The following is a 16,006-nucleotide window of genomic DNA, read 5'->3' on the forward strand; positions in this document are numbered from 1 at the left end:
CTCAGATCTTAGCCTCCTGAGTAGTTAGGATTACAGGTGAGTCACTAGCAAGCACCCTGTTCAATCCCAGAGATGTAGGGACAGCACCTAGGCTCAGTCCAAGCCCTAGAACTGACATGGTGGCAGGGGAGAGGGGGGGAGGAAGGGGCGCGGAGAAGGGAACCACACTCAAGCCCAACAGTGAGACAATTCCACATGACAGGAGCAATTCTTGACGTCCTGGAAGTCACAGTTACGGACATTTCCGGGTGTATAAGATGACTGGGAATTACATGAAGCTATCCTGGTTAAGCATTTCTCCCTTTTTAAACCATGGCTGGGGTGAGGGGGTGGCATTGCCTGGTGCAACTATTTAACTCCCCCAAACCCTACAAAGTATAGGTTTATCTGTGTATCCAGCCCCATGACCAACTGAAAAAAAAATTTAGAAAAAGGATAACCTAGCCCCATTGTATCAGAATCTTGAGAGGTAGGCAATTCTTGACATTCCTGGGCTGAGAGTGTCTGGCTAGCAGTGGTATGTGAGGGATGCACTGGGCAGCTGGCTCCAGGCCTTTGTCACTTTGGCCCCTGTGTAGCACTCTGCATCCTGGTCCTGGCACCTCCAAGTCTGCCAGTGGCACAGCCAACCTAACTCACCTTCCACGTCTACACACACACAGCACAGCCCTGAGAACACAAATGAGTGATTTTTTCATCTGTAATGAACTGAGCTTCTAGAGGTCAGAAGCCTGGTGAGAGCTGGGAGCCCTACGGGAAAGAGAGAGGTTACAGCACAGCTATAGCAGAAAACCTTCCAGAAACCCCTAGAAAGGGGAGAGGAGGGCGCAGGTGTCACAGTCAGCACTCCTGACTGACTATGCAGAAAGGAACAGTCACAGTATCAAAAGTAGTTCCTGAGCCCACCAGAGTGGCCTATGTCAGCCAGGCAGAGGGCTGGACCTCTGGCAGGCAAATCACTGTGTACCACACAGCCCATCCGGTCTGGCCATCTTTCCTCCTGCCCCACAGAAGCAGGTCCCTGAGCACGTACATCCCCACCTTATCCAAGCTGAGCCAGGCAGCTAAAGAGAGACAGGCTGTGGGGACATTTTTGGCTCAGTCCTAGGAGCTCTCACCCACTATCTGTCCTATAGGCTGTAGGACAGCAAAAAGAAGCAGGATGGTGACTGGCCAGTCCTGGAACCACGAGCTCAGCAGAATAGCCTTGCAGAGCTCACACTGTCTTAATGTCCAGAGGTTCAATCTGCATCAGATTCTGGCGCTGGGCCTTGACCATGCGCAGGCGTCTGCCATGCAGTGTGAACTGGGACCAGGTGAAAAGCTGCAGCAATGCACAGATGATGGGCACCAGCACCAGCAGGTAGAAACAGCCCTGACGCAGCGTTGGCGCCTGCGCTGGGACTGGGGCTGGCAGTTCTGGCCAGGGCTGGACACTCCCCACAGGAGTTATTGAAGGCTGCTGGAAAAGGTCATGACCTAGAGGAGAAAGGCACAGAAAACGGGCTGGGAATGTGGCTTTGTGGTAGAGTGTTTGCCTACTATGCATGAAGCCCTGGGTTCAATTCCTTAGTACCACATAAACAGAAAAAGTCAAAGTAGCACTGTGGCTCAAGTGGTAGAGTATCAGCCTTGAGCAAAAGGAGCCTAGGGTCAGTGCCCAGGCCAAGTTCAAGCCCCAGGACTGGCCAAAAAAAGAGAAACAAAACAGAAAAAAACAAGGTCAGTCCAGTTTCCTTTCTAAAGTAACATCTCAAGCGTCATATATATATATATATATATATATATATATATATATATATATATATCTCCCAAACTGTAACTTTCTGTTCCTTTTTTTTCCCTTGTGCTGGTCCTGAGGCTTGAATTCGGGGTCTAGGCACTGTCCCTTTTGTTCAGGGCTGGCACTTTACCACTTGAATCGCAGCTCCACTTTTAGATTCCTGGTAGTTAATTGGAAATAGTCTCACAGACTTTCCTACACAGGCTGGCTCTAGGCCTCAATCCTCAGATCTCAGCCTCCTGAGAAGCTAGGATTATGAGCTTGAGCCACCAAGTGCCTGGCTAGCTATTTTGTTTTGAGACAAAGCAAACATACAGCTTCAACCTGGCAGTGTTCTTGCCTCAGACTTTTGAATAGCTAGAATTACAGACAGCTACATCTCTTAATGCCTGCCCTAACCTACTCCTTCACCATTCTTCCCTTGCAAATGATATTACCATCCACTCAGTAAGTCAGGCTGAAACCTCCAAGCCTGCCTCCATTCTTCAGCACCCAGCCCTTCCTCTCCCCTCAACTCCAAAATGTACCCTGCTTGCCACTACCCTGGTCCAAGCCTCCATGACTTCTGCCACAGCTCTTGGCTTCCTACCCTTGCCTCCCACAACCTATCCTGCATAGAGCAGAGAGAACTTTGCAAAAGATCAAACAGACCACATCCCTTCTTTGCTTAGAACTTCCAACATCTTCCCCTGGGCAGCAAACTTACTTTGTTCTACAAAGCCCTCATTTTCCCAGCCTCATTTTGGAGCCTCCAGACACTTGGAATCTTGCTGACTGCCTGTGAGTTGCCAAGATCTCTTCTGGACCAAATCATTCAATACTCACCCTGAAGGCTGCCTTTTCGGAGAAGCCTTCCCTTACTGAACTAAGTGGCTTCTTAGTGACACCACCTCACAGCTCCCTCTATTTTACCTCAGCACTCACTGTATTGCTACTGACATATCACTACTGACCTTGAGCTCCACCTGCTTCCCCTGACTAGAGCCCAAATAAGACCTGGGGGGTCCTAGTTGCTGTTACCTCCCAGCACCTTGAGCAGTCTGTACACGAAAAGTCTTCCATACCAATTGGCAAAAGGGGGAGGGAGAGAGAGGAATCTTTCTGGAGAAGGCTCACAATGGATGTTAGTCCAGAGCGGCCAAAGCCCAGCCAAGCAGCCACTGTGTCACCCTCATTGGATCTGAAGCCAGGCTTGCCAAGTAGTATACCAGGTACGCTGTGTCCCCTCCACTGTATAGAAAGAGTGCCTCACCTGTATAGAAGCAAAGCAGCCAGGTACCCAGCAGTGGAGCAAAGGTCTGGCCTGGTTTAGTCACCAGGGCAACCATGCCGAAGAGAAGCGCTGAGGCTGCCTGTTTTCGGTGGTTCAGCACCAGGTCCTCATCTACCAGGTCAGTGACCACCAGAGTCAGCAGCTTACAGGTGCCCTCAGTGAAGACACGGTTGCTATAGGCAGACAGAGGGGCGAGTGTGAAGGGTAGAATATAGGTATGGAGGCAAGGGTAGGCAGATGCATACCTGGCAATGAAGAAGCAGAGCAGGCTGGGGTAGTCCGGGCCAGCCAGAAGCATGAGTAGGCTAAGGCCCAGCTTGAGCAGGAAGAGTCCTCGCACCACAGCATAGACCCCCCAGCGCCGGCACAGGGGCAGGAAGTAGAGATTGTTGAGGTGAGGAGCAACATAGGAGATGCCTGGGGAAGGAAAAGGCTTGTCAGGAGGCTTTGCCCCAGCCTCAGCAGAGATAGTTGATTGATGCTGTAATGATCCAAATTACAGTGTGTCTTAATAATGTCCTGGGCTCTAAACTGAGCTTCACACTTTTTCATTTAATCTTTGCAAGTCTTTAAGGTAAACCGTCACTATTTGTGGAGGACTGCTTCTACAGCCAACCAAGAATACCAAAATCCAAGGATGTCTTGTAAATGAAGTGGCATAGTATTCACATATAATCTGTTTATCCCTGCCCCACATATATTTTCAGTCATCTCTCAATTATTTAAAATACCTAATAGCATGTAAGTGTTATGGAAGCAGTTGTTATACTTCATTGTTTGGGGACAATAACAAGATTTAAAAAAAAAACTATATGTAGGGGGGTGGAGGGGAGAGTAATGGGGACCAAGACATGTGAATTAATGCACCTTCTATCTGGCAAATATCATGTAACCCTTTTATTAATTACAATAAAAAAAGAAAAAAAAACTATATGTAGCTGGACATGGTGGCTCACGTCTGTAATCCTAGCTACTCAGGAGGCTGAGATCTGAGGATCATGGTTCAAAGCTAGCCCAGGCACTAAAGTCTATGAGACTCTTATCTCCAATTAACACTAGAAAACCGGAAGTGGCACTGAGGCTCAAGAGGCAGGGCAGTAGCCTTGAGTTGAAGAGTTCAGAGACAACGTCCAGGTCCTAGTTCAAGTCCCACGACTGACAAAAAAAAATTACAGGGCCAGGAGCATGGCCTCATGGTAGAATGCTTGCCTAGCATGCATGAAGTCCTGGGTTCAATTCCTCAGTACCACATACATAGAAAAAGCCAGAAGTGGTGCTGTGGCTCAAGTGGTAGAGTTCTAGTCTTGAGAAAGCCCAAGAACAGTGCTCAGGCCCTGAGTCCAAGCCCCAGGACGGGCCAAAAAAAAAAAAAACCCACACAGACACACAAAAAACTACATATGTACAATACAGACACAAAATTGTTTTCCTTATACTATTGTTCCTAATATTTTCAATCGGCTGTTGGATGAATCCATGAATATGGAATCCACAGATATTGAGGGCTGATACTATTTCCCTTAATGTACAAATGAGAAAACATAGGCCCCAAAAGATCAAGTAACATACCAAAAGCCACCCAGCAAATGAATAAGCAGAGTCAGGACTATAGTCTTCACTGCTAACCAGCCACTGCACCTTCTTGCAGCTGGGTGGCGCCATCCTCAAGAGAACCAGTGTGAGGGAGGCAGAGATGGAAGTGTTAATCCAGAAATTCATCCCAATGGCTGCCACTCAAGCAGGTGATATTTGCAGCTGGGCCAGGAGTTCTGGCACTGCCTCTGACCCAAAGCACCCACTCACCTAACAGGAAGGAGCCAGTGGAGAGAGAGATGTGGTCAGACAACAGATGCTCCAAGAAGAGGGGGAAGAAGTTGCTGTTGAAGTGGCAGTGAAACACCTGCAAGCCGACAGGGCAGTGAGGAGGGGCCTGGAGCAGCCCTGCCAGCCAACAGGGTAGCGCACAGTCCATGGTCCCCATGTCCCTAAAACATAGAACATGCCAGAACAAACCTAAAACTATAGGTTTATCTACTACTGTTTATCTAATGTTGCCAAAGCAAATTTAAAGGCATAGAAAAATAGTAGTTAAGATTTTTGGCCCAGTGGTATTTACTTCTTTGGGAGGTGAGGGGGTGAGGGTGGGACCTGAACTCTGGGCCTGGGCGCTGTCCCTGAGCTCTTTAGCTCAAGGATACCACCCTAATCCTGGAGCCACAGCACCATTTCTGATTTTCTGGTGATTAATTGAAGATAAGTCTCTCGGACTTTTTAGTGCCTGGACTGGCTTTGAGCCATGATCCTCAGATCTCAGCCTCCCGAGTAGCTAAGATTACAGGCGTGAGCCACTGAGCCTGGCATTTACTTATTTATTAACAGTATTGGAGTTTGAACTTGATGCCTGGCATTTAATGCTTCCCTACACATTTTTTTTTTTTTTCGCCTAACATTGAGTCTTAGACTCTGAGCCTGGGCCCTGTCCCTGAACTTTTGTGCTTAAGGCCAGCATTCTACCACTTGAGCCACAGCTCCACTTCCAGCCTTTTGTGGTTAATTAGAGATAAGAGTCTGTGAGACTTTGCAACCACCATCCTCAGATCTCAGCCTCCTGCTTAACAAGATTACAGACTAAGTCACAGGCACCTGGCTTGCCCAGCTCTTTTTGCTTTATTTTTCAGATAGATTCTCCAGTTTTTTGGTTGGTTGTTTTTTGTTTTGTTTTATTTTGTTTTTGCCAGTCCTGGGCTTGAGCTCAGGGCCTGAGCACTGTCCTTGGACTTTCTCAAGGCTAGAGTTCTACCACTTGAGCCTCAGCACCACTTCCGGCTTTTTCTATGTATGTGGTACCAAGGAATTGAACCCGGGTCTTCTTGCATGCTAGGCAAGCACTCTACCACTAGGACAAACTCCCAGCCCCGATTCTCCAGTTTATGCTCTGGGCCAGCCTCACATCATAATCCTGTTAGCTATGCATCCAAATAGCTGGGTTTACAAGCATGAGCCACTATATTCAGAGGCTTGTTTGCTGAGAGTCTCGCTAACTTTTGGCCCTAGCGACCTCAAACAATGCTCCTCCAGATATCTGCCTCCCCTGTAGGTGGAATTACATGTGCATACTACCACATCCATCTAAATGATTTCTTAATTTGTGTGTATTACATATGTTTCAGATAGGGCACTTGGTTATTGCTAAAAGATTGAGTTCCCGTAGAGGAGATTTCTTTTTCAGGCCTCACTTTATAGGTGGCTGAAAACCTGCCGAAGACCTCACAGCAAGTGAAAAGACCCAAATTTCCCATTTTCCCAAACTCGATTTCTGCCATCAAACCAGATGACAAGCCTTCTAAGTTTCCTGCTCTTTAAGCACCCACCCATAGCCCAGCCACTGGTGGAGGGAACCCCTGCCCATACCTGCACCAGATCCATGCCCACGAACCACAGGAAGTTTTGGTGTCCTGCCAGCTGCCGGAGATACTGGCCCAAGGTGATCCTGCCCGCTTCCTCCCTGCCCACTTGGAGTTCATCTCCACGCAGGCTGTGGGAAGGAGGAAAGTTGAGGACTGGTCCAGGCCACAACAGCCACCCACAGTCCAGGGGACTCAGAACTGAAACCACTCAGAACCTGGAAGACCCGAGGTAGCCACTCACCCTCCATCCATGGCCAGAGCTGAGCACCCTGGGTCCCTTCTGACAGCCTCGACCCGCCGCCTCAGTAACTGTGTGGCTCCCAGAAAGCCCATCCCAGAACTGGCAGCCAGGGCCACACAGAAGGCACGGAAGGAGGAGAAATCCTCCTTGTCCCAAAAGGAATAGGAGGCAAAGACAGAGAGGGAGCCAGCCGCACTGAAGAGAGAGCAGTAGAAGTTGAGGTGGGTGCGGTCATGTGCTGAGAGGGCCAGGTCAGCCAGCAAGGCATGATGGTGCAGGTCCACAAGTGTCAGGAAGCCATCGTAGAGACACAGGCACAGCAAGAACTGCAGGCCAGCTGGGGCCCAGGGCACCCAGAATGCCAGAAATGACAGTGCCAGCAATGGTCCATGCCACCCCAATGCCCGTACCCGTGCCAGCACCACCGTCCTTGAGGAGGGCCCAGTGCCTGATCTGCCAGGGAGAAGGAGCAGTTGGAGGTGCCCTTTGGGGCCTTCCCAGGCTCTGGTTCCTCTGCCCAAGCCCCCAGCCACACCAGGGTGTACCCCAAATCCCCAGCCCAGAGCCTTGCATGCATAGCCCTGGGTCACCAAAGGGCACTGGGATAACACTTTTCAAGGTCAGGGGCAGAGAGGGGCCAAAGTGGGTAGGGGAAAGGAATCTGCCGGCCACAGCTGGCGTTCGCAGGAGAGGCCTAAGACAAGCAGGCCGGCCAAGTAGGGGTTAGCCTTCTCTGGTAAACAGGGACAGAGGGAAATGCGTAAAGCCATGCCCAACACTTCAACTGGCCTCCCTTTCCCCCTCCCCCTGCCACCCCAAACATAGGCAGCAGCCCTGGGGAGCAGAGGAGGGGAACAAACCGGGGCTGGGAACTGAGGAACTGGCGGTCACTGAGCCAGCCGAAGAGGGGGTCATTGAGGCTGTTCCAGATGAGAAACACAGTCTGCAGACAGAAGGAGATGGGCAGTCTCATCAGGCTACTCCCCAGCCTCCAAAACAGTCCAACTATCCTGACTGCAAGCCATACACATCAGTGCCTCTGCCAAAGCCACTCTTACTGCCTCAGGGCAGCTGGAAAAGGCATCCCGCTGTACCTATAGTGGACTGTGTAGGACAGTGGCCAGGAGGGGGCTGTAATTCCTCCCCCGCCCCACCAAGAGGACTCATAAAAGCCTCTACCCACTTCTTTGACAGAGTCTTGGTGACCTGCCCAGCCTTAGCTCACATCCCTAACTGGGCAGGGGTCCAGCACCTGCCATTTGCCAGGAAGCCAACACTTCCTTTTTTCCACCCAACCTGGTCGCCCAGCGCTGGCCCTACCTCTCCCACCCAGAAGGCTGCCTTGTTAATCTTGTACACTGAGACAAAAGTGTCCACGTAATAGAGCAAGAACACGTTGTGTAGGATGGAGGTGAAGAGGGCCAGGGAGCCATAGATGACAGCCGTGGGAAGGCCTAACAGCCAGGCCTGGGGCAGAGCCAGCCCCATGGCTGCCAGCCTCAGCTTCAGCCCCAGGAGCACTGAGGGCTCATGGCCACAGGCATTCTCACCATTCTTGTTCCTAGGGAAGAAGAAACAAAGAAGTTAGCAGCAAAGACCAGAGCTCGACTGCAGGCCAGCTGGGGCTCACTTTTGAGCCGTGCACCAGTGGCTTACTCCTAAAATCCCAATTCCTTGGGAGGCTGAGATTGGGAGGCTCATAGCTGAAGCAGCCAAAGCAGACACAGAAGACCCCTTCTCAACCAAAGTCTGGGTATGGTGGTGCATACCTGTCATCCCCACTATAACAAGAAGCCAAAACATGGTACGATATAGTCCAGGTGCAGAGTAAACTAATGTAAAAAGGCTAGAGGCGAGGCTCAACAATGCTTGGCCCACAAGCATGAGGCCCTGAGTCCAAACTCAACTGTCACTCACACTCACACAGCATGTGACTCAGTGGTAGAATATTTGTTTAAGGCCTTGAATTCCATCTGTAGCACAGGACAGGACAGTGGAGGAGTGAGGGAAATGGGAAGAGAGAAGGGAGGAGAGAGAAAAAGTCACTGGTGGCTCATAATCTGTGGCTGAGAGCTCAGCCTCCTGAGTAGCTAGGATTACAGGTGTGAGACAACATGCTCGGCTGAACATGAGATTCTTTTTTTTTTTTTTTTTTGCCAGTCCTGGGCTTGAGCTCAGGGCCTGAGCACTGTCCTTGGACTTTCTCAAGGCTAGAGCTCTACCACTTGAGCCTCAGCACCACTTCTGGCTTTTATCTATGTATGTGGTACCGAGGAATCGAACCCGGGTCTTCATGCATGCTAGGCAAGCACTTTAACCACTAGGCCAAACTCCCGGCCCCCTGAACATGAGATTCTTAACGCCAATTAATCACCAAAAGGTTGAAAATGGAGCTGCTCAAGTGGCAGAGCACTAGCCTTCAGCAATGAAATTAAGGTACAGCACCCAGGCCTTGAGTTCAAGCACCAGAGCCAATATACACATGCACACACACACCCGTCTTACCCCAGCCCCAGCCAGCCTTATGCCAGTCTGTGCCTAAGGTGAGAAGAGGTGGAAAAGAACTCAGGCTACCTGAAATCAGTCCCTGAAACTGCAAGGATCTTCTCAGGGCTGGGCCACAGTGCAGGAGGAAGAACCAGTGAGTTTTGAACAAAACACTTGTCTTTCTTCTTCCTCAGAACTTCACTGAGGCATAAATGATTGATCATAAACTGCAGATTCTAAGCATACAACATGGAAGAGCCTTGGAAACCATCACCATGAGGTAAGCAAGCATAATCAAGGCTTGAAGTTTCCTCAGCATTGCTTTGTGAAGGTACAACTCGAGTCTCAGACATCTTAGCTACCAACCTCTCTGTACCTCCATCAAAAGACTGGTTAGCAGTCAAAGAGAAAACACTCTGAAGCACTGAGCACCCTAACTGCACAAAGAGCCAAAAGTTGAGAGTTAATGGCTATTGGGCCTCTCCAGCCTTCCATGAAGACAGCGAGGCCCCATCCAACGGGGAAGAGCAAATGTGATGCCCCTTGGAGGCCCTGCAACCACAAAGCACAGTGGCACTCTGTCACTATCCTTAACCCAGCCTCAGAACTCCCCTGCTCAACTACACAGCCCTAGCCCAAATGGAATGCATCTCCCAGCTTACGTAGATGCCCAGTATCCTGTCCTTGTTACTGGAGGTGCCCCCACCTCAAACAAAGCCCCAGCCTCTACCAGGTGGCTCCTTGAATTTGGGCTGGGATAAGGGCAGAAGATGCAAAAGGTTGTAAGATACAAAGAGGACAACTTTTTGCCATCACAAAGGCATGGGTTCAAATTCCAACTGCACTATTTGTGTGTGTGTGTGTGTGTGTGTGTGCCAGTCCTAGGGCTTGAGGTTAGGACCTGGGCACTATCCTTGAGCTTCTTTTGCTGAAGGCTAGCACTCTGCCCATTGAACCACAGCTCCACTTCTTTTTTTTTTTTTTGCCAGTCCTGGGCTTGAGCTCAGGGCCTGAGCACTGTCCTTGGACTTTCTCAAGGCTAGAGCTCTACCACTTGAGCCTCAGCACCATTTCCGGCTTTTTTCCATGTATGTGGTACTGAGGAATCAAACCTGGGTCTTCATGCATGCTAGGCAAGCACTCTTCCACTAGGCCAAACTCCTGGCCCCTTACACTTCTGACTTTTTTACCAGTCCTGGAGCTTGAACTCAGGGCCTGAGCACTGTCTTTGGGCTTTCCTCAAGGCTAGTGTTCTACCACTTGAGCCACAGCACCACTTGCGGCTTTTCTATGTATGCAGTACTGAGGAATTGAACCCAAGTCTTTGTGCATGCTAAACAAGCACTCTACCACTTGGTTAAATCCCTGGCCTCCACTTCTGACTTTTTTGATGGTTAATTGGTGATAGGAATCTCATGGACTTTCCTGTCTAGACTGGCTTCAAATTGCAATTCTTAATCTCAGCTTCTTGAGTAGCCAGGATTACAGGCATGAGCTGCCAATACCCAGCCTCAACTGTACTTCTGGTGTGTGAGTGCATCTGCTAGTCCTGAGGCTTGAACTTAGAAACTGGATACTATTTCTTAGCTTTTCACTCAAAACCATCCTCTACCACTTGAGCCACAGCGCCACATCTATTTTATTTCTGGTTAACTGAAGATACATTTCACAGACTTTTCTGCTCAGGCAGACTTGGAACAGCAATCCTCAGTTCTCAACCTCTTAACTAGATTACAGATGTGAGCCATAAGTACCTGGTTCAACTATACTTCTAAGTGTCACCTCAGGTAGGTCACCCTCTGTTGAAACTTGGTTTCCTCATCTGTAAAATGCAATAAGAAAGCCTGTCATATTAGGAGTCCAGAAAGGACTTGGATAATTCCTGGGAACCCCAGAGCCCTATGCTAGTCCTTGAAAGATGCTCAGAAATAGGCCACAAACAGATCAACAAGGACTATCACGATACTTGGGCCCCTTTCCTGAATAAGAAGGGAGGGGGTGGGGGGAAAATGGCTACAGGCAACAAAAGGAGTCACAAAAGGAGGCCAGTTGAGGTGGCTCACGCCTATAATCCTGGCTACTCAGGAGGCTGAGATCTAAGGATTGTAGTTCAAAGCCAGCCTGGGCACTAAAGACTACAAGACTTTTATCTCCAATTAACCACTAGAAAATCAGAAGTATGGCTCAAGGGGTAGGGTGATAGCCGTAAGCTGAGGAGCACAGGAACAGCGCCCAGGTCCAGAGTTCAAGCCCCTCAACAGAGATAAGGAGCAGGCATATGGGAAGAGTCACAAAAGCTGCCTGCAAGATCCAGGAATTCATCTAATGAAGAGCAGAGACAAACCCCCACAATAGACTTCAGCAAGAGACCAAGCTACCTGTCCAGCTGAGCCAACGGGAGGGCACAAAGCTTCCCTTAGGTGTTCCTTCTGCAGATTCTGCTTCTCCATCAGCAAATAGCCTTCCCCCATTCACCTGTGCACCTCAACCTGCTCCAATGAGAACAGCAGTGTCTTTCCCCTGGAAGCACAGCAGGAAGCCCACACCAGCATTGTTGCATAAACTGCATAGCCTGAAACCTACAACTAATGGCACTGCCCTAGGGATTACAAAAGAGCCTGCTGAAGCCCCCAGCCCAGCTCTTCTCCTTGGAATAATCTTAGCTAGTGGCCTTGGGCCAACCACTCCCCACCCCTTGACCAATGGGGATATTGGTGCCAACCTCTTAGCTGGCTGTGAGACTGACATGCACAGGGAGCATAAAGTACCACACATAGTGCCTGGCACCCAGAAGACTCTCCACACACAACAGTTTATTATGTTTCATAGAGATATGACTTTTTGTTGTCTTTGTTTTTGTTTTCCCAGTTCTGGGGCTTGAACTCAGGGCTTGGGCACTGTTCCTGAGCTTCTTTTGATCAAGGCTAGCACTCTACCCCTTGACCCAGAGCACCACTTCTGGCTTTTTCTGTTTATGTGGTACTGAGGAATCCAACGCAAGGCTTCATACATTCTAGGCACTCTACTACTAAGCCACGTTCCCAGCCAGCCCTGTTGTTTTGTCTTTTGAGACAGTCCTCCTAGGTGTGCTTGGAACTCACAGTGTAGCCCAGATTGGCCTCAAGCTCACAATCCTCCTGCCTTAGCCTCCTGAGAGCTGGGATTATAGGCACAGTATCACATGCACTGTGGGTACTTGTTTCATGACTTTTTTTTTTCATGGTACTGAGGTTTCAACTCAGGATCTTGTGCTTGTTAAGTAGGTACTTCCAGGCCCCTGGCCCTTTTTGCCTTATTTTTCAGGTAGGAAGAAATGCTATAGTATTTCTGCCTAGGTGGGCTTGGACCACAGTCCTCATATTTATGCTACCCAAGTAGGGGGAAAGACAGGTATGTCCTAGCATGCTCTGCTTTTGTTTGTTGACACGAGGACTCACAAACCTTTTGTCAGGTTGGCCTTGAACATTGATCCTTTCAATGAATAGCTTACAGATGTAAGCCACTGAGCCCAGCTTGGTTGCATGTTTTGTTTTTGTTGTTCTTATTTAGATTTTGATGGCCTCTGGTCCCATACTTGACAAAATGTGGGCTCAGCATTTGAAGATCATGACCTTTAAAGATCAGTCAGGGAGGGCTGGAGTGTGGCCTAGTGGTAGAGTGCTTGTCTAGCATGCACAAAGCCCTCTGTTCAATTCCTTGGTACCACGTACACAGAAAAGGCCGAAGTGGTACTATTGCTCAATGGTAGAGTGCTAGCCTTGAGAAAGCTCAAGGACAGGGCCCAGGCCCTGAGTTTATGCCCCAGGACTAGCAAAAAATGATTTTTTAAATAAATTAAAAATAAAAAAATAAATCAGTCACGGACCCCTTTGACAAATCCATGACTAACATTTTCTGAGTAGCTCCCAGCAGAGAGCTCCAGGTCTCTTCCTGCCTACAGCATTCAAGTCATTGTCATCTGCCATCCCCTATTTTATTTTTTAAATACTATCTCCCCACTTTGGTTCATGAAATGGCTCTTGTCTAAGATATCCTAGATGTAAATACATGACATTTCTCAATATCAGTGCATGCCAGGCTTTCACATCACTGTCATGAATCCCATTCACAGAAAAAAAAATCAAGTCTCTGAAAGTGAATAATTGGCCTAAGAACTTCAACTTTTATAATCCAAACTAGAGTCTGATGAACAATTTCACTTCACTTCAAGTCCCTCTTATCAGATCTGCCCATCCAATGCCCAGGTCAGTGTCACAAGCCTTTCTCTATGCACCTAATCATATATCTCCCTTTTGGGGATCTCTCAGCCCCAGCATCCAGCATCCAAATCCTTCCCTTGTCCTCCAGATCACAAGCTCAAGGGCAGTTGTCTACTTTCTGCCTCTGCTTCCTGTAGGCTCCAGTACCACATAGCAAACGGCTCAGTTAACACTTGTCCCTAAAAGACTAATATGGGTATCCATGGTCCTGGGAACAGCAGTCATAGGAAAATCCTTCTACCTCATCATTCTCCCCAATTTGGCTGTAGGAGTCTTGAAGAGGAAACCTGGGAAGCTAGACATGCCATAGGAAGGCAATAGGGTACAGAAAACACAGTAATGATAATAGCAAAGTGTACCATTCGTGAAGCTTTCACCAAGCTCACAACACCTAGTAAGAAAAACAGAAATAACGGGAGTGAAATTTGGAGCAGAGAGGTAGAAAGAAGTTAGAGCAGGAGGAGTCTTGTAACCTTCACCCAAGTTTCTGTCTGGATAAGAGGACTACGGGACATTGATCTATCTCAACGGAGCCCTCTAACATCTTGTGAAAAGTCTCATTGGGGCAAAAAATGATTTGCCTCAAAAAAATCATTTGTCTCATTGGGGCAAAAATGATAACTAACATATTCCTGATAGCGATCCATAGTATATTCAAATAGGGGTGCTGAGTTGAGAGGAGGAAACCAAGAATGCCAGTCTGGTCCTCATCCAAAATGAGGGGCATCAGGAGGGTGGGTATTTGCCTCCCATTTCCTTCAGGCCTGTGCCTGTAATCCTAGCTACTCAAGAAGCTCCGATATAAGGATCATAGTTCAAAGCCAGCCCAGGTACAAAAGTCCATGAAACGCTTTCTTTCCAATTAACCAACAAAAAGCTGTGGCTCAAGTGGTCGAGTACTAGCCTTGAGCATAAAAGCTAAAGAACAGTGCCAGGCCCTGAAGAAAACACAAAACAGCTATAGACCAAGCAACCTGGAAGGGAATTGCTCCTAATGACCACAATTAGGCATTCAGAACACTAGGTCGGGTCTGTGAAGGAAATTTCACTCCCTGCCAGTCCTCAGATGTATCAAATGAACAGGTGACAGTGTAGGACACACTACCACAGCATATACTGAGTGGGCCACTTTCTCAGCAAGCAGCTGACTTGCCAGTGGTTCGCTTTGTCTCCCAGTCTAGCCTCCCCACAGTAGAGCCCAGTCCCTAGAGTCGGGGGGCGGGGGGGTCCCTACCCCATCCTCAAATACCAATGGGCCCATCCCCTCCCTCCGACTAGAAATGAACTTTCACCTCACGAAGTGCAAGTTCACCTTTCTCCCATTTGATTACAGGGAAGTCTGAAACTTGCTTCTCACTCCCTCAAGAATCACCCTCAAACACGCTCAGTGGTTCTCCATCCCCGCGACACCTTGAAATCACCTGAGGAGCCCCGCACGACGCCAGGCCTCGCCGCAGGCCACTGAGCTCAGAGGCTCTGCAGGTGAGACCTTTCCCCACCCCCACAGAGCCTTTCAAAAGATTCCACCTGTGCCCCTGACCCCACCCAGCCCCTGGAACGTCCCGATCCACAACCTCACCGCCGAAGGACCCCTGCAGACAAGTCCCCGTGACTGTCGGAACGCCAAAAACCATCCCGTCCTGCAGGGTTGGTGGCTGGGGTCAGAGCGGCTCCCCAGTCCCGGCCGCTCGCCGCCGTCTCACCGCAGTCCTGGCAGGCTAAGATTAACCGGGCTGCAGCTCGGAGCCCGGCGCCCGGCAGTGCGCCTGCGCGCACGCCACCAGGGCTTTCCCCGTCTTTGGCTCCGCCCCCGTCCAGCAATTGGCTGCGCACAGCTCGGCCGCCACGCCTGCAGGTGACCGCTTCTGAGGCTATCGCCGCCATGTTGGTCATGGGCGTCTGCCCATAGCAACCAAAAAGAAAATGGACACCAGCAGGTGGGAGCAGGTTGCCTGGATTCCTGATTAGCTGTCGCTTGTTTTTCACCTCCACAGAGGCTTGATATCATTCATGTCAAATCTGAACGCTTCCCTTTTGTCTTGCTTGGTCCTTCCTTGCCTCTCTAATTTGGAGGACGAGGACACTTTAGCATCATCTTTCAAGCCTAGAAATCAACCGGAGGCAGACTTGGAGGTAGCAGTGGGGATCCCTGAGGCTAGATTATGAGTCCACAAGAGAGGACAAGCCTAGCTGTGGGCCTGAGGCATCAGACCACCAGGCTAGGGGAGATGATGGGACAAAGAACAGGCCATTAACTGACAGCCATGCAGCCTAACTTCCTTGTATTATTTATAATTATGTATACAAAATATTTATACATGATATAGTCGTGTTCTACATATAACATATTGAGAAGATGAGCTGCTGCTGTGCACCGCTTAATCCCACTGAATTTTCCTGTTGAGTCCTCACATCATTGCTGCACCGTAGATGCTATTATTCCTATATTATAGATGCAAAATCTGAAATTCAGAGACTCGGTGACTTTTGCACCACAAGCAAGAGACACAGACAGTTTCCTGGAGCCCCAGAACACTTTATCCTCTTCCATCCCTA

The 16,006-nt window shown here is 49.2% G+C and overlaps 1 protein-coding gene across 6 annotated transcripts; it reads right to left on the reverse strand.

Moving 5' to 3' along the window:
• Positions 1 to 175: 175 nt before the first annotated feature.
• Positions 176 to 15,276, reverse strand: Slc68a1 (solute carrier family 68 member 1). Of its 6 annotated transcripts, none has more exons than XM_090345991.1 (11): positions 15,030 to 15,104; positions 11,570 to 11,680; positions 10,946 to 11,013; positions 8,025 to 8,265; positions 7,565 to 7,647; positions 6,705 to 7,157; positions 6,468 to 6,591; positions 4,860 to 4,956; positions 3,302 to 3,473; positions 3,036 to 3,229; positions 176 to 1,479 (listed from the first exon to the last, which is right to left on the reverse strand). In XM_090345991.1, the coding sequence occupies exons 4-11, from the start codon at positions 8,190 to 8,192 to the stop codon at positions 1,217 to 1,219; spliced, it is 1,554 nt and encodes a 517-aa protein (XP_090202117.1). In that variant the 5' UTR covers positions 8,193 to 8,265; positions 10,946 to 11,013; positions 11,570 to 11,680; positions 15,030 to 15,104; the 3' UTR covers positions 176 to 1,216. The 6 variants fall into 6 exon arrangements, with proteins under 6 accessions (XP_090202117.1, XP_090202118.1, XP_090202120.1 ...); XM_090345993.1 differs by having other exon boundaries at positions 178 to 1,479; positions 6,705 to 6,899; XM_090345992.1 differs by lacking the exon at positions 15,030 to 15,104 and having other exon boundaries at positions 11,570 to 11,705.
• Positions 15,277 to 16,006: the final 730 nt, after the last annotated feature.

The sequence above is a fragment of the Megascapheus bottae genome, chromosome 15, assembly GCF_031878675.1.
Source record: "Megascapheus bottae isolate mThoBot1 chromosome 15, mThoBot2.hap1, whole genome shotgun sequence".
Lineage (NCBI taxonomy): Eukaryota > Metazoa > Chordata > Mammalia > Rodentia > Geomyidae > Megascapheus > Megascapheus bottae.